Here is a 19,089-nt window from a genome sequence, read left to right as displayed (position 1 = left end):
AACAAATGATCACTAGAAAAAAAAAGTTTACTTTCAACAGCTGTACAATACATACAGTATCATAAAACTGGCCGCCAAATTTAAAATCCACTACAGAACAGATGTAGTGTTATCAGCAGCATTTCACAAGAAGGAAAACATTATACATATGTACATGTCCACACGATATTCTTAGTAAATTTCACATATATACAGTACACCTCTATGGTTGAATATAAATGAGCCAACTTTGTTCCTTGTTTAAAGATATTCTGTTTAAAAAAGGACTGAATAAAGTTGACAGTGGGTAGCTAGATTCAAGATCCTGGGATAACATTTTGACAAAAAGTAGCAAAAAATGTACATCCTCTCAACTTGTAACACTCAGCCATTCGCATCAATCTGCCCCAGCGTCACCATCGGAGTACTGAGCGCAAGCTGAATATTGACTTGGGTTCTTTTGGGGAGGCAGTACTCACTGCATTGAAGATATGCACATCCAACCATGTCAAGCGACAGACGCTCTGGAGGTACACTGCTTTGTGCAGACATTTCCTAAGGTGGAGTATCTCAGACCATCCTTTCCTACCTTCCTTCCTTTCCTGTCTGAAGAAGCGCATGCCCCATATATGGCCCTTGAGTGGCAAAAGTGTCGGGAGAGCCGCTTCCTCAGCTCAGCGGAGAAACTGGCTTTTTTCCTTCCTAGCCACGAACATAGAAAGGAATGCACTTTGGTTTATACCAAATGCCCTGGGTTAATACATTACAAGAATATCACAACAGTCTGAGGTAAAATAGTAAAATCAGTTACTTCTAGAGTAATAAAATGAAGCAAGTGTAACCCCTTGAATTTGATGTTAAGACAAGATGGATGCAGTAGAAAAGATCCATTTCTCATCCATTAAAGAGAAATAGGTGTAGCTTTGATGTGCTGAGATATCCCTGTTGGTAATGGGTTTCTGAGTTTTTATTTCAAATCATGGGACAGAAATTTTGCAAGTCTTAACTGCATATAAAACATTTGTGCAGCCACCCTCCTCTCAGATCCCAGAACATGGCTTCCGAGAGGATCTTTGGCCAATGCTCAGACAAGTGCAAGAGGATCACCATTATAAAGAGGATCTTAATTATTCTCTATTTTACTGTATAGCTAAAAGCAAGTGAGCAGGATGGTTAGGGTGGGGGGTGTCTCTATTGGACAAAAAAGAAATGGCATTTATAATCAAAGGCACATTGTATTAAACCTAAGGGCACAATTATTCCCCACCACTGTTAATGCACAAAACAGCAAACACATATAAAGTACAATGTGAACTGCCCACTGATGTCGGCAGGTCGCTGTGCATTTGCCAATATACTGTGGGTGTCCATAAGGGTCTGGGGCTGGACAGTGTGCAGCGGGCAAGGTACCATGCCAACCAGTAGCAGGGGCATCATGATTTGCCTCTCCACGTAGCAGCCCATTGTCCGACTCTTTTCTTCATCCCCAACATCCACATCTGGGTGAGAGCAGGCCAAGCACGATTGCCTTTTTTCTTTGAGCAGAGTCTTGAAGTAGTAGCAGAGTTCTTGTGCATTACGTCATTAGTCACCCCACTGATATCAGACCGACCACACCCTTTCAGGCCACTATTTCTGTTTAAATTAGCTCTTCTTTGAGAAACAATTCAAAGAAATAAATAAATAAAAACTTTTAACAAAGCTTTCAGACCCTTGTCAGTTCATTTTTGTTTACCATACTATGTCAAAAATGCTACAAAAATGGCCATTACTGTGAAAAAGCCGTTTTGATCCAATTTTTCTATTTGGGTACAAATTTGATTGAATTTAAAGACGGGAACAAGCTTTTAAGAATTTACACTCTGGCCATATGCTAGCAAGTCTACACTAGGAAGCTAAATATAGAAAAAGTGATTGAAGTTGCAGAGGGAGATCTCTGATTACAGATGACAACCGGATGAGACTACTTCAGCCCTAGTTTAAAAGTGCCCTTCTCTGCCATAGTCTTTTCATGATAGTGTTAATACTGGCTCAGATTCAAGTAAATAATGTCTTGTCAGTAGGTGATTAGCACATGCCTTTCTAACTCAACACAATACTAGTCTCTTGAAGGGAGAATTAGTGAAGAACTTCAATCCTATTGCTGTAACTCAAGTTCGCTGAATATAATTAGTTACACGACATCATTTTGTTCCAAGAGCATAAGATTTAAATAGTAAAAAATACCCTTTAAAGAAAAAAGGTAAAGCACCAAGGGTTTCCAGTAGAAAGTACAACACCTCTTCCAAAAAATAGCTTAGTTACATGCACACCAGCCTGTCACTCACTGTCGAGAACAGCGTCCCTTCAGTCAAACTGCATATACCCCTTTTAACTTGCCATCAGCCTGTTTCGAAAGCAAAGTCTCTCTTTTCCTCGATTCAAATTTAATAAGGAATGTCAAGAGATTTTTAGGCACATACCAAGTCATCTATCATGTAAACATTGTTTTTTTTCCACTCCTTCTGCCTCCTAACAGTCTAAAACGTTCACTTTCCACTATAAACTTTGAGTAATGTCTCATTGTACCCTTCTGTTCAAAATACCATTCACTGGCAAAAAGATCTTGCAATGCTACAGAGCTGCAGATATCATAGCTTTTACTAACATTTAAAATCCCCCTCCAATAATGCACTATTGATCTGGTAGTTTATAGAGGTAGGGAGGGGCTAAAAGCCAGATATATCAAGTCTGAATTAACTTCATTGTTCCAAGTCTGTTTGCCTTCTGTGCTACAAGATATTTGTGAGGAGACTGACTAGCACTTCATTAGTAATAGGCCTGTTAGTATGAAGGTTCTCTGTAGCAGAGAACCAGAGATAAATATAAATACTTAAAAGGATTGTTCCCTCTTTTTAGGCCATTTTGGAATTTCTAAAAAATTAAAATAAAAAAAAAAGGTGTTCTGAACACAAAAAAGGTGCTACGTAGCTGTAAATAAGTGGTGAATATGCATTAAAGACTCTGTATTCCTAAAAACTCTCATGCTTGTGAATGCTCAGCTATCCACAATTTTAAATATCACAATATTTAAAGAAAAGAAACACGCAAAAAAAGAAAAGCATTCAACTGACTAATTTTGGCAACACTGTCCTTTGCTGTATATTCCCGTTGGCATCAGTCATTTGTGCCAAATTAGTCCTTAACTTTGAGGCTGAGCCTGAGGTGGGAGGTAATTTGGAGATAGACGTTATAGCACCTGTGCCCTCAGTGATCCGCTTTACGGTTGTTTTCTCCCCGGTGGGAGGTTTTGGCAAGCGGCGTCTTAGCCATGGGTGGCGTAGGGCCTGACTTGGGGTCATCCGCAGGGCTGGGTCCCATTCCAGGCACTGCTTGAGGAAGTCCAGAAAGAGGGGGTCATCGCAGCCTTTAAGCACTGTTACCCAATCCTTACTTCCTGGTGGACCCCGAAGCTTTCCCCTGCGTGACCGTCCACCGTTTAACGTCACTGTGCCATCTGGTAAGGTCGTAATTGTGCAATAACGAGGGTATCCTTTTGAGCTGACAAAATTTTTGGCTCTCTTAGATGAATCCAACAGTTTCTGGGAGGGCATTCCCAATAACTCTATGACACATGCTAGCTGGTCCCCTTCATCTTCCCCAGGCAAGAGAGGGTACCCTGTAAGTAATTCCGCTAAAATGCAACCCAGGCTCCACATATCAATTGGCATCCCATAACGAGAACCCAGAATGACCTCTGGAGCCCTGTAGAACCGTGACTGGATGTAAGTGTAGACCCGCTGGTGCTCGAAGCAGCTGGAGCCAAAGTCGATCACTTTTATCCCACTGCGTCCCTGTTGTTTCAGCAGGATGTTCTCCGGTTTCAGGTCACAATGAATGATCCTGTTTTTGTGCAGGAAGTCCAGACACTGCAAGATGGAGTGCGCGAATTTGCGCACTAGTGGCAAGCTAAAGCCCTGAAACTTGTTTTTCTTGATGAGCTCGTAGAGGTTCATGCTCAGCAGCTCGAACGTCATGCAAATGTGGTTGCGGAATGTGAAGTTCTCCAGCATGTGGATGACATTCATGGTGAAGTCTTTGTCTTGCTTGCGCAAGTGCTCAAGGATACGAATCTCCTCGGCCGCCTGGCGGTGGAACCGCTTCTCATTGCGTACCATTTTCAAGGCCACGTGCTGGTGGGACTTATGGTCATATGCCTTCACCACTTGTCCAAAACTGCCCTTACCAATGACCTTCAGAACCTCGTACCTGTAGGCTATATGGTCATGGGGCACATGGATATAGGATCCCTGATCATCATCATAACCTCCATTGTTGGAGCCCCCGATAACGCCGGGCCGTTTCTTAGCATTCGGGCCTACAAAGTAGATTTCAGGATAATTGAAAATCTCCTGGTGCTCAAATGTTGTCAGCTTGGACATGTACTGCTTCATGGCCAGTTCAGGAGTCAAAGGGGCTGGCTTAGGCTTGCTATCGGTTGATTTAATGGAGGTGGAACTGCCCTCTCTACCGTGGCTGCTTTCTTGTTGCCGCTCTGGCAGGGACAAGCCTGCTCGGCCAGCTGGTGTCAACCCATTCGGCTGTGTAGTCAACACTGTCCGCTTATTGCTGTTTTCCTCAAACAGCTGTTGAACGTGAATCTGCTGGTGGTTTCCGACATGCAGATGGTCATTCATTGCGTGCTTATTGCCTCCAACCTAGAAAAAGCACAACCCAAAACTGTTATTAGAAAATTCACAGAACTGTACAAGAAATTCATATAGTGAAAGACATAAGGTTCTATCATATAATACAGATATGAGGATCAATGAACATCATCCATTCTAAAGTGTTGACTTTCTACATAAATCCTTTCTATTTACTTTACCACAATAGCTATTAACAATGAACATCCTATAATCTGCTCAAGTATAATACTTTTCTGAGAAGGGAAATGTGAGGTCACCCTGGGCAACACCTCAGGATTATGAGCAGGACTAAGCTGCTCGCTTTCCGCCACATTCTGTGCACCTTTTAATAACCTGCTGTATTTTGACTTCATTCTCCTCAGCACACTTTTAATTAATTATTGCATCTTAGGAATTTGTATTATTTCTTAAATAAAGCATTTTTGTACTCACCAAGTGTGGTGCAAAAAAACAAAAACACAACCAATACACCAATACATCTATTTTAGCACCAAAAGCAGTGCTTGATCCACATTTAGTTTATCAGCATGCCGTCCTTGTACAGAAGGCAAAGCTAAACATTAATCTAAAGACAAATGTTATGGATATATAAAACAATAATGATTTACATACTGATAGACCAGTTGTGTTTTACTGGGATGTGCCCTTCGCTGCCCTGGCCACAGAGCTTACCACATGAGCTTAAAGCTTAAAACAGAGTCTGCTAGCCAGGTATGCCCTGTTCATATGATATGATTTCATAGTCCCAGCCCATAAAACCCACAATTCACATTCATATATTTCATTTTTCAGTGTTACATAATTAGTTCAACTGATTTAGTGTCCATATTTTTAGAATGCAGGGAAGTCTGATCCACGTAAACTTGGACATCCATAGTAGAAGAGTTTATATAATAAAATGATACACAACACAACTTCTTTGTAAACTGTGGACTTTGGATTTGGAGCTGAGAAGCTCTTCTGTTTATCAAAGACATTAGGCCTGCCCATCCTGTCTTCCTGAAACTCCCTCTCCAAAAGATTCTCACTTCCTTGATAATGTGATTGTCTCTGTAACTTGTTTTCATTATGATATCCTGTTGCCTCAGTCGGAGAGGCAGTCAGTTGCTTCTGCCTGGATACCCTGCACAAAGACAGTGAAATTCTCCAGTCTCCTGCAAATGAACAATGAGTTCACCCTATGAATATTCAATAGCTTATTGAATCTAAAAGGTTAGATTTGTTTCTTCAGTTAAGATGATAAACTCTCCATTAGTGTTAAACTCGGGCTTTGAAACACTTATAAGACCTGATCCTAAAGTGTAGCAGGATGTGTGAAATACATGACTCCTCTGTGCTACTGATCAGTCCAAACCCCATATGGAAAATCCTAGTCTTTCCTCATGCCTAATGAAACATCAGGAGTAAAACTCAGCTTTTACTTATAATCCAAGAGCAATAAAAACACACAACCTGAAGCCAGATATCTTTTCTTTGAACCATATTTGATGACAGATAATTAGAACAACCTGCAATGCAAAGCTCTGCACAGGGAACTCTTGGGCCTAATGTATTTTGACACATACATATATAATCATAAAACACCATCATGCTGCTGGCATCAAAAACAGACGAATATGGATTGGAGCTAATTATGAATTTGAATTGAACCTCACAGAATGTCATTCTCCATTTGTGACCAGCCTCGCTACACTTAATTCAAAACGTGAACAGGTGGGTGGGGGGATGTGGGGGGGGGGTCATAGTACTGACAGCTGCAGAGGACACACAACTGCAGCTGAACAAAAGAGACGACGTGCCTCAGGGGTGCAAGAGCTATGGCAATCATTTTAACGCTCTGCCTTATTTCTGTCCTCTCTGGTAGAGTACAGAATATGAAACTTGGTAACTAACCACTGAAAGATGTAGGACAGGAGGTTAAATAAGGACAAAAAATATTGAAAAATAAAAAACAAATGGGCAAAAGTCACCAGGCATTAGGACAATCCTAAAAGTAGAAACTAATAACATGATAGACATGAATTGGATGCAGAAACACAGAATTTTAACATTTCTGACCTTTTAACATTTTGGTCTATGTAATACAGCACAGTGATTTACAGCGCTAGCACACAGTTCTTAAATATAGTCAGAACTCCATCATTCCCTTACATGCAAATGAAACAAGCTAACAGTAGCATAACAGACAATGATCAACTGTTCTTCTAGACTCTATACAAGCAGTAACATTCGACGATTGACATGCCAGAGGCCTTAAGATCAAATAAATAGGTTTATATTATCTATTACTACACTGTAATGACAGACATATACCGTCACTTATTGTAGAATATCGTTTGACAGCAAAATCATTTCCACCCACATTCCTGTTGTACTCACTGTAAACTACAGCACCCCATAAGCAAGTAACAAATGAAAAGACTGATTTATCCCAAATACGCTCTTTCCAAGCACCAGGACATAGCCAATCTCTTGAGATTTTTGACAGCAGTTAAAAAGATACACAAGTATAGGTACTGTTGGAAATTAGATTTTGCAGAGAAGCATAATCAAGATTGCAAGGTTTGTTCTAGTATTTCTGGCAGACCAGTGAGATAAGTTAATTAAGTTATTTGGCCATGTATGTTAACTGGGGCTTCTGGGTTTCTATAATTATTCGAATTTGAATGACAGCTAAATAAAGAAGTCCAGACTGTTTCTATATTGAATTAAAAAGGCATGAATCCAAATGCAATTTGATTTGTTTCTCCCAGCGCTGTGTAAAATACAGCTGGGTTGGTGAATTTAAATTTCCTTTCATAAACACCAACAAACTAACTTTTATTATATTTTAATGTAGAAGTGGAATCCATAACTACTTAGACATTTAATTTCATTAAGCCTAAAGTACTGTTTCATGCCTATGGTTTAACATTTGCGCAAATCTACCCCATTGGAAGGATCATCTTCACAGCTCCTTTCAGATTAGATTAGGTGATTGGTAATTTAGCGCCGACATTTTACAAATACAAAATGTGTATCATGTGTATGATAACTACAAAACTCACATTTGTATTATGTGTATGATAACTACAAAACTCACACATGTATCATGTGTATGATAACTACAAAACTCACACATGTATCTTGGCACCCTTCTCAGCAAAGGTTCATGTCCATCTCATTTTAGGTTTATACTAAAACAACCAGTATATATAAACTGAGCCCATTAAGCCTCATGAATGATGGATGCTTATTTCCAAAGACGTTAAAACATTTTCAGGCGATGATTATTGATTATTGATCTGTCAAACGCCAATCAATCGGGCGTGCCGACCGAATCGTTCTGCACGCTCCAAAATCTGAGCCTTCGCCTCACGTGACACCAGGTGTCCAATCCGAGCTGCGTTCTCCGTTCAATATTTAAACAAGTTTGCTATCAGCAATCCAGGGGAAAGAAGTTTAATGAAAGACATTGTTCACACGATGTATTAAAATACAGCATCTTCTAATGCAGTCAAAGTTAGAATCCCGTTTTTCAGTGCGACTGGCCCTTTAACGACAAGCCTTAAAATAGCCTGATCGGCTAACCAGTTTTAAAATCCGGTTAGACAATGAGTATGTCTACCTAATAGAAAACGGTGGTTTGTGGCTCTAATCTATCATAATGTTCTACAACGTGTCCCTACCGTAAGCGAGGTGGTGTTCCTGAGGGGAGGTAATGTAACAGGCGATGACGGCTCAGTCCCTGCTCCAGTCCGGAGACCCCCGACGCCGATTCCGGGGGAAGACTGCAGCTGGCAAATGTCACCCCCTTTGCCTACGGTTCAAGAAAACAGGATCCAATACCGGGGACACGAACCTGAAGGGGCTACACACAGGACTGGAAAGAATCAGCCCCAGAATGTACCCAAGCCTCTGGAAATCGTTTAGAGGCGCTGGCTACCATAAAGCAGCAGGTCAACATATTTGGGTTCAGGATACAGTGTAGCCGTGGCTATTGGTATCTTGGCCAGCTACATTCATTTTAGAAGGCAATGGGGTTAAAGCGTTTTGAAAACAAAAAAGCTCTGCATAGCGAGGCAAAAACAAAAAAAAAAAACATTTAGCGTGAACAACAGGGTCGTATGCATGCAGTTTACGAAGAGCTAACGTTATCGAATCGAAACAAAGATGAATGCAACAGACCACATTATCCGCGAATGATTCTCTTTGGTCTAAACGCTACTTTTGCATAAGACATGCAATAGCTATCCGAGGACCTCAGACATAAAAAACATTAGCGATATTGGGCTCAAACGGGAGCATGGCTACAGCCAGGCTACTACAGCCCACCGCAGTTTCCAACAGAGAAAAATCAAATGTAAAACCGCCTGGCTATTAATCCGTGTGTTGTGGATGAAACAGTTCAATCCAGATAAGTAATCCAACATAAAACGTGGCGACTCAAGCAACAAAGGGATTGTGCCAGCTTTCTGACCCACTGAAATGAGACTTTCTTTTCCTTACCAGTTGGGTAGACCGCAGCGCAGGGTTTCTTGGTTAACATGGCCGCTAGAGAGTCCTACAGAAAGCCCACTTCAGAACATCCCCTCCTCCCCCTCCGCCGTGTAATCGCGAACTCTGCTACTCCAATCAGCTACATCCAGGCTCGCATTCTCGACGTGTGCCGCAGACACTAGGGTTGCTTCCTCAAACACAGTGCCAAGCTGTGTTACCATTGCTTGGATACGCCTGAAACAACCCAAAAAGCGCGCTGCGTGACCCACCCTAGCAGACATCTATCCCCAGAAAACTACAAAGTTCCTAGGTGCGGTGCTCGGATCGTAACAGTCCCATTGTCCCACACTCTCCGAGACTGCACTGTAAGGCGGTATGGGTGTTGCCGGGCTTATCTATCATCCCTGTTCGCCTCCACCTCCTCCACCCCCCCCCCCCCCCCCCCCCCCGCCCCGCCGGGTAAACTGGCAACCCACTGCGAGAATGGAGCTGATGTCCCACTTGTTCTATGCCTCATCCTGCCGGTTTTTCAAGCGATGTTACGGTGTAGCTATATGTCAAATGACTAATGCACAACCCCATGATAATGAGCGCAGTTATCTGGATTTCATGCATAGAACAATCCCAGGCCTGTTTCCATATTTAAGTGCAAAAATATTCATTAGCCATCGAGTTCCTATGCGTTCTTTCCGCTTTGCTGCTTTATTGCACACCACAGAGTTTAACGTGTAGCGCAATCTTGTAAAAAAAAAAAGAAAAAAAAGAAAAGAAAAACAATCATAGTCCACTAGAGGGTGAAGTTCAGTTTAATAGCAGCCATGCTCTCGGTCAATGTAGCTCTTAGTTTGGCATTAAAAAAGAAAAACACAAAATGACACAAGTCCTCCCTTTACTCAAAGTAACTTGACCACATTTTGCAATGAGGCTAAATATAGATGCACAAAACAAAACAAAAAAACCCCGGACATCCACTTTTGGCTGATCATGTGGGACAAATTGTGCAAATCCGATTTTTTGTCAAATGATCCCGTTAACAACCGTCCAGTTCTCTCTCCTCTCAATTCTGTTGTCGTCCTCATATGTCATGACTGCATGTAAGTCCTCATTAGTGCAGCGCATGCAATGCCAACTTTAGGTTTTCAGTGGATTGCAGCTGTTCTGTCATAGCCTGGTGAAGTTTGTATGTCTGATTTGTTGTCAGAGTACTATTACCGTAAGAACAATAATCTGTATTATTTGTGTTTTATAGTAGGTCCAAGTTACATACAGTAAATGTATGTACTGCAATGAAGTTTACCACAGAGATATTAGATATTGCTTGCAATATCGATCTAATTCAATGGGAATCGGAAATCTATCAGATCTTACACATGTCAAAATTACTATGTGCCAACAGCACCAAAGTAAATTAAACGTGTCTATAATAAGGTCTGTTAGGGAATGGTTTCTCCAAGCCTCCAGTTAACTAAAATCATGGGCCTGGAAGTGTAAGCCTATGTACATTAGCCAATTACTGACTTTAACAAAAATGACTTAATATTTAATAAGACATCATTTTTTTCTAACATCTGTAGAAAGTCTGCTGCACAGATATTATCTTTCAGTACCAAAAGCAACTAAGTATATGTCTATCCTGCTCTGTAATTCCTATTATGGTCTATATGGAAACATGACTGTCATGTACATCTACTCCCTATTCAGAGAAGCAGCCATACGTAGTGCCACGTGTTAGGCTGCAGTCAGCAGGGAGCGGAGCGTGCAGGGATGGTTGTCGTGGCATTTGTCACTGCGGTTACTGGAAAGCTTCAGCAAGCACTATGTGAAGAATTGTGCCACTGATAGCGGCATTGGGATGTTTGCACCAGGGCAAATAAACAGGGCCGATCAAGAGCTCATGTCTGTCTCACCTCATTGCATGGGAGCTTGTGGTGGTGAGCTATCAGCAAGGGCTGACAGAATTCTGTGCACAGAGACACAGCAGTATGAAACGGCTCCCCCAGGTCAAGGCTGTGATTGGAGCTGCAGGCTTGTGATAGATTTATGATCATGAAATGAGCAACCAGCTTAGGCTCAGATGGTACGCAGCTTGGGCATTCCAATCACACAGTGGCTTAGTACACTACTAGACTATCATAGTTTTATAGTTTTCTGTGTTCTCGGTAGGCTTCATGGGTAATTGACGGCTCTGTGCCTCGCTCTCAAAGCATTTCAAAGAAACTTCCATTGAGTTATTTGTTCCCTCCGCCTCACCTCTCTGAGGGAGTGGCTGATCTTTAGGGGGTGAGTCAGGGGTGCTGTCTGAGAAGCTCCAATCAGAGCCGTTGATCTTCAAGGGGTGAGGCAGGGGTGCTGTCTGAGAAGCTCCAATCAGAGCCGTTGATCTTCAAGGGGTGAGGCAGGGGTGCTGTCTGAGAAGCTCCAATCAGAGCCGTTGATCTTCAAGGGGTGAGGCAGGGGTGCTGTCTGAGAAGCTCCAATCAGAGCCGTTGATCTTCAAGGGGTGAGGCAGGGGTGCTGTCTGAGAAGCTCCAATCAGAGCCGTTGATCTTCAAGGGGTGAGGCAGGGGTGCTGTCTGAGAAGCTCCAATCAGAGCCGTTGATCTTCAAGGGGTGAGGCAGGGGTGCTGTCTGAGAAGCTCCAATCAGAGCCGTTGATCTTCAAGGGGTGAGTCAGGGGTGCTGTCTGAGAAGCTCCAATCAGAGCTTTTGTTGTTTTTCATGTGCCTTCTGCTGACACTTCCTTTCAGCATCATTCTGTGAAGGGCTAATCAAATCACACGCCCTCCCTCCCAACATATGGCTGTTTGGGCTCCGTCCTTACCAGCCCCATTCAGCGTCTGCTGACGGTGTTCGTGACAAAAGCAGACAGTTCTTTTTATGGAGTTTTATTCCAAATACATGAAAATGATACAGTGCTGCACAGGGGCCCACAAAGTCTTCCTGTAACAAAGCCATAAGCGTAGAGGAGGACTCAGGCATTGATCTATATTTAGTTGCAGTGTTTTCCGAGATGCTGGCACTTTCAGACATCAGAATGGAAGTGAGAACACAGAGGTTCCAGCCTGAGCTGAATCACTCCATGCTTAGCACACGCTCGGCGAGGCAGGCAAATGTGCTTGTCAGGGAAATGTGCAGCAAACATGGGAGCTTTATGGCCATCCCTTCCTCCATGCCTTTCCTTCCCTATGGAATGTTACCACACAGATTCAGAATAGTTCTGGTCTGTACATAATGCACAGTTGGCCTCCACCCCAAAAGCATTCTCTACAGGAACAGCATGAGAAATCCCAGAACTCTTTAGAATGGGGCAGTGATACATTTTGGTTATTCTCCAAATTTATAATGCAAGATTATCAGAATTTAGAATGAGCTGAGCCAGTTTTCCTAAGCAGGCAACATAGGGAATTGTGTCATATAATTAATCACCGCTGCATCTATTCAAAATGATCTGAACAACATGAACAGCCAGCACCTAGGGGCTTACAGATGTATATCACACTTCCCCAACTACTGCACCCTCCAGCTAATTGTCCTCTTGCTGACACAAAGGAAGGCAGACACTGCAGTCTAAAAGCTTGAGTGAACTCTAATGATCTCTGTGGCATGTTCTCTAGCCATAACCCCCGATGATTAATTAGACTGTGTGTAACTTTACCTGTTCTGCTGCAACAATAATGAAGCCAAGTGACAAATCACCTCCCGATGATCCAGAGCCCCAGAGACAAGGAGAGAGAGGCTACACCTGAGAACGTTTACTACACACACCCACACACACTTCTGAAGTAGCCATCATACTCCGGCAACTCTTCCATTCCACACCTCTGTACATTCAGTGCACAAATACTACCATCCTTTCTCTGCCATATTACATAATAGTCATTTATGAATTTAAAACTCCAAAAAAGGAATCTGACATAAAAAAGACAAAAGAAAATCTGCCTGAGTCAGGGACCAGCAAGGTTAATAAATAATGTTTTCATCTGAATTATGTAAAGCTGAAAAGGTAGTAGTTGTCTGTCCAAATACATTTGCTCCTTCTGTACAGTGAGACTTACAGGAACAAAAGGGTAACTGTGTGAAGTACTGCTTCCATTGGCTGCATAATGGCATGACGGTTTAGAAGTGGCTTTGTGCTGCTTAATCATTTGATCTAGTGTCATCCTTATCCGATCAATAGGGAAAAAATCAATAGATGTCCATCTGGAGAACCATCTTATAAATCAACACGACTAATACGTAGGAATGTCTGATGAGCAAATTAAAATGGTGGAAGGTTACATAAGAACTGATTCATTTTCATTTGTTGGACTATATTTGCATGCACACACACTGCCCACACAACCAGGCTGAGAAAACATAAACATTCACATGTACTTGCTCACACACACACGCGCACACAGAAAAAGAGGAAAGCTATGTGTCTGAGAGACAGTAGGAAGTGGGAGGTTCTGAGTAACATTCATGTGTTCTTACACCAAATTAGCCAAAACCGAGCCTGGCCATGCTGCTGTGAGAAGCCGTGTGGAAGTGTACAAAGTGGTGATTATATACCCTGCTTATATCACTGAGCTGAGTATCTTACCATCATCAGTCTGTGGAGCTTCTGTTTGTCAAACATAAACCTACTGTCAGCTAGTTATGTTACTTCAGTAACAATCAGTAAACTTCAGCAGAAGATGTCTGCTTGTAGACATGTTTGACTTTCATTCAGAAATTCAACACCTATTTCATTGAAGAAAAAAAACAAATACTACACTATAAAACTGAGAAATACTAAATGTGATTTAAGACAAAATGCTTATTTATTAAGTTGAAAAGTGATTATTTAAAATATTACCATTAAACATTTTCATATCCATTCAATGTTTGGATGAATGAGATTTAAATTACACTGTGAGCCCTAAAGGAACATTTTGTCTACACTAATATGGGAAGGTCTTGAAGGGGCTGTGGACAATGGAATGGCTTCTCTCCACAATGCTCAACACAGACCCCTTTCTCCTGCATCACATCGCCTGTGGCTGGCAAGCATATTTATGTCATCTCCACTGGCATTCGATCACCCACACTCGACATATTTAGCAGGGTTTATTTTTGTATATGTTTGTGGTGGGAGCTGGTGGAAGCACTGAGAAACTCCACTTGAATCAGTGTCGTGGACTATTTAGGGTGATGGTGAGGGTGATTCAGGCACGTGGTGTGTGTGAGGCATGGGGGTGTAGTGACTCTAAGAGCAAAATCACCTACACCACTGAAGTAGTAGCCATGCTTAGAACTGCTAGGATCTACATCCTTTAACACGTTTGTTGGATACATACATGTTTATGGTATACATACACCTGCTGTAACTTCCCATCTTTATGAGACGTCATTATCTTCAACTAATAGGTAACTCAGAAGCTCATGGGAACTTTATTGGATTTTGCATAGAGAGGGCGGATCGTAGTGGGATGTCACTGGCTGGTGGGGGTTCATGTGTCTTCATTTAAGTGCATGCAGAGCTCATGGATAGCAGTATTCGAGTGACTCAGAGCCTGAGGCTAGAAGTGGAGGGAAAATGGATTCTCTTACTCTCTCCCTGCCTCCCTCCCACCCTCTCTCTCTCTCTCTCTCTCTCTCTCTCTCTCTCTTTCTCCCTTCTCATACACCAAAATCCTTGACCATTCACATCACTAGTCCGGTGACCCGAAGCCTGGCCTGGCAACATTCCATGCAGGAAAACCCTTGAGCCCACAGGCATGAAGCAGCATGCAAACACAGCAGCGTAATAACAGGGGGCACAGTGGATCATGGCTAAAAGCAAAAAGACACGTATGGACATGTCTGCTTCTACACAGGCAATCCGTGCCAAAAGTTCCCTGCTCTCTCTCCCTCAGTTTCTGAGACAACACCCATTCGTGCCTTAGATGCTGTAAAGTAGTTTTGGAATAGTTTACCTTCGGCTTGCACACATGGTCTAAATAAACTGATGGAAAATGCTTTCCGAGAAAGCACAGTTTATATTGGTGCCTTGGGATTTTTGCCACCATTTGGATTTTGATCCGATAAGAATCAAAGCAATAAGCAGAATTGACTGCTACCATTCTGTTCTGGTCAGGTGTAGGCTATATATTTCCAAAGAAGTGAGGAGTGGCTGAGACTGAGACCAACCCAAGACTGTGTTGCACAAATAATCTCCTTTATAGGGTGAGATGGCTAGAGCTGGTGAGTAGCTGAGCAATGGTTCGTATCCAGCACCTGTGAAGGTTTACAGAGTAAAAAGGAGCTGAATTTAAGCGTAGTTATATTGCTGCCATATTAGGAACAAGCACAACATGTACAATAACAAAATTGTTGTTGTACTTTAGGACTCAGGGCTCAATTAGCCAAAAAGGTCTGCTTTAAGTAAGTTTAATTACAGAGCCATGAACCAATTATCTTATTGTAGCATAATAGAAATGCGTCATCCAATCAGGCACTGGCACTCTGCGGGAGATGGCCATGACAGCAGGGAAGCGTCCGGTGCAGACATGAGAAAGATGCTGAACCCCCAGTGATGGATACAGCATCTCCTTTGAACACTCCCCAAGTACTGGCCACCTGTCACTCTTGAGTTACAAACACCGGACACCGTGCTGGTATTCTTTTCATGAAGCAGAGATGAAAGAATTCACTGAGAACACTATTCGCTCTCCAGTAACCTGGGCTCATGTGCTTCAGTGATCTTAGGAAAGCCTCACCCAAAGTCACTGCTATTCTCCAGCCAACAGTGGATTCCAAATTAGATTGTCAAACACAGTAGACTTTATTACTATATGCATAGTAAACTGTGAGTCACAAACCTGGCTATCATAACCAATAATATAGTTATTATCCCTAACATAATTCTATGATCATTGCCTCCCTACCATTCTTGTGAACTATTGCAGTGTTAGACACTGTTTAAAGATAATGCATTTAGAGATATTTTAAATTTTGTTAAAAAATTTAATGATGCTGTTGTTTGATGTTTAATGTCTTTGAGCATACGTCTTTTGGGAATTTTGAAATTTGTTAAAATTTGATAGGGTGTTACCAGGCTTTAACCACAGCCAACATTAATAATTTACTTTAGCAGGTTTGGGTTGCGGTTAAATATGTCAGATATTGTTAGTGATAATTATTTGAATGATGTATGAATGGTTATACCTGAATTTGTTAAACCATAGAAGTGAAATCACAGGTGTTTCTTTTAACCTCATGTATTGCTTTGTTAGTGTCAGGACGCCCTTTACTCTTTCATGCCTAATGAATCCAAATGGCAGAAGCACCAAAGTTTATGATCGGAAGCACGCACCCTGGTAAGAGGAAGTCTTATGAGCCACAGAGAGCTGCGTGTGCAGCACAGAGAGGATCCGTGCATTAAAACACTGCCCATTCCTCCGACTCACAGGCAAATGAGAGATGACATCCAGCTAAGCAGCTGACATGAACAGCAGCGGAACACTCTGCTGCGTCATGAGGCTCACCGAACCGAGTGCATCCGCACAGTCGATTATGACGTGTCGCAACAAATCTTCTATGGGTGAAAAATAAATTTCACTTCCTCTACACTTTCTTCTCTCTACCAGAAAGGCCTGCTAGATTGTGATCACAGGGTATATTTTTGGTCGCAGCTGAAAAATTATTACCATCATGTAACTGGCTGGGGAAAAGATGGGTGTGGTGGGCCTGTTTGTTTGCTCAAAGGGTGGGGCCTGTACCAAATGGCCATTTACACTAGGAGGGTGTCTTTACGTTACCTTTGCCTTGCTCTGCACTTCCTAATAAAAATAACATGTATGGCAATAATATTCTGCTGCCAACCATGATTTTAAGATCTCTTATTTGCATGGACATCACTTAGTTGTGATTACAAACAAGAATAAAACATTAGCAGAACATTTTCTCATTCTCCTACAGTTCTTTCCTTTCTCAGGAGAAATGTATTGAATTGTAGCTGACACACACCATGGCTTTAAAATGTTGCTGTATCTCAGCTGGGACAGCAGGTAGCGTAAATGTAAAATCAAATAACATATGTAAACACCATTCTAGTCTTCCATTCTAATGTCAGAAGTTATATCTTACCTTAGAGGAAATCTGAGAGTCTTGATGCTCTCTTTTACAGATATCGAAAGATATCAAGATAGTTAATCATGTTATGCATTAATATCCGATTTCAAAGCAGGGTAACAATCCACTTGGTTTGTTGATTCTGTTTTTGCAACCATCAATTTCCAGTCATGATAAATATATATATTAAAAACAGACAGCCAAAAGATCCACACATCCAGAGTTTCCAGTATGTAAGCCAACATCCACACACGTCTTTCTCAGTGGCTAAAATTACAAAGAGACCGTAATCCGTAGCCTTCTGTAGCGCAGAAGCCAAGTAAGCTCAGTGCTAGCTAAGTGCATAGGAGATTGCCTAAGGCATGAATACAGAGTAAATGTGTGACCAAGCAACATGTAATATTGCACCGTTTAATAATTAATGGAGTTGAAAGAATGTGTGCAGTGTGTGTGTGGAGGGGGCGAGGGGGGTGTTAGTCATGGTAAGACTTTTGAAGAACAACTTTAACTCTCTAACTCTGTAGTCTGCTTTGCTTATTATCCATTTCAGAAGTCCATCTTTTACTGTTAAATTGTAGTGTTGTATTTTCATTTTACTCTTATGCTAAGATATAGAAAATGTGGCTCAGCTTGATTAAATTGATTCATGGTTTCAGGCACAAAATCCTTACATATAAATAGTAGCAAGTGTAAGATTTTGATAATCTCTTAACAAAATGAATAGAAGTTTTGAACTGAGCAAAAAAACAGGTGCAGCATATTAAAGCAAGCTCCTGCCAGCATAGGCTGTATATAAATAGATGAATTCTTTTAGATTTACCTTTCAAGCCCTAAATTTAACTCTATTGTAGTAACCATACTTTTTATGATCATGGCAACTACGGATAGTGTTACCATTGACAACCACTGGTAGCTGCTACTTATCACAGAATCCTTGAATGAGCAACAGTCAATATAGACATCCCATAATGCCTTTCTGTTTTCCTTTGGCTGTTATCGGCCACTTCATCACTTTCACTGTCAGGAAGACCTGTGATATGGTTTGGTGGCTAGCCTTTGGACAATGGACCCTGATTACTGAGTGGATGAAAACCTTTATATAAAAATTGTTTGTGTGATTTATTTCAGTTTAGGGTTGTGGGTTTTTTTGTTTGTTTGTTTTTTTTTTTGTTGTTGTTAGTTAAATGTTCCTGAATTAACCTATGATTCCACATGAGACTTATGTTCAAGAACATTTAACTAACCATAACAAAAAAAAAAAGTCTTCATGTCATTAGAAGCTCCCCATTCAAAGCACTGCATTATTCTTTTTTAACTGTAGACCTTAAACAAATAAAGCCTGGTAGAAGCCTGTGTTTAGCAGGACATCTGGTCATTCAATGGCTGATCCAGAAACAGCAGTGAGGGTGCATGATAACCAGCAGTAGTTTGTGCGACACCTTGTATAACCTGCAGTGCAAGACAAATACAAAAGGCCCAGGCAAAGGTTACTGGCAACCCCTTTGGATGTTTCTATGATGTCCACGAGAGGCAGTAGGGGTCATGACAGTCATTTTGAGGCAGAGTGATAATTGTTCCTCTACGCTAGACCCTTTTTAGCCAAAGCAAATGTAAGATATTGTGAAAGAAGACTGGAAGGTTTACTCCTACCTCACTGGAGCCAAAGACATGCTCTTCACCTCTTATTCATTCACAAACCCACTTCTTTTCTCTCTCTGCTACTTAACTTACCTCATTAAATGATAACTAGCTGCTCTCCCTCTGAGTAATTAGGATTCTTGCTTTGAAATGCTCAGAAAAATAGCTAAAGCCTGCAGTTCTTACTACTAAGGAATCTGGGTTCTGATAGAGTTATTTATAGCTGCATAAT

The 19,089-nt window shown here is 41.6% G+C and overlaps 1 protein-coding gene across 3 annotated transcripts; it reads right to left on the bottom strand.

Moving 5' to 3' along the window:
- Window positions 1-9: 9 nt before the first annotated feature.
- On the bottom strand, window positions 10-17,553 carry dyrk2 (dual-specificity tyrosine-(Y)-phosphorylation regulated kinase 2). Of its 3 annotated transcripts, XM_027002208.3 has the most exons (3): window positions 9,156-9,529; window positions 8,336-8,466; window positions 10-4,676 (listed from the first exon to the last, which is right to left on the bottom strand). In XM_027002208.3, exons 1-3 carry the CDS (start codon window positions 9,193-9,195, stop codon window positions 3,084-3,086), a joined length of 1,764 nt encoding a protein of 587 aa, XP_026858009.1. In that variant the 5' UTR covers window positions 9,196-9,529; the 3' UTR covers window positions 10-3,083. The 3 variants fall into 3 exon arrangements, with proteins under 3 accessions (XP_026858009.1, XP_026858010.1, XP_081579610.1); XM_027002209.3 differs by lacking the exons at window positions 8,336-8,466; window positions 9,156-9,529 and adding an exon at window positions 17,235-17,553; XM_081723484.1 differs by lacking the exon at window positions 8,336-8,466.
- Between the last annotated feature and the right edge of the window lie 1,536 nt (window positions 17,554-19,089).

Source organism: Electrophorus electricus, chromosome 11, assembly GCF_041902795.1.
Source record: "Electrophorus electricus isolate QZ-2024a chromosome 11, ASM4190279v1, whole genome shotgun sequence".
NCBI classification, from domain to species: Eukaryota; Metazoa; Chordata; class Actinopteri; order Gymnotiformes; family Gymnotidae; genus Electrophorus; species Electrophorus electricus.
The sequence above is the reverse complement of the archived record's forward strand: the minus strand, read 5'-3'. Positions and strand labels throughout refer to the sequence as shown.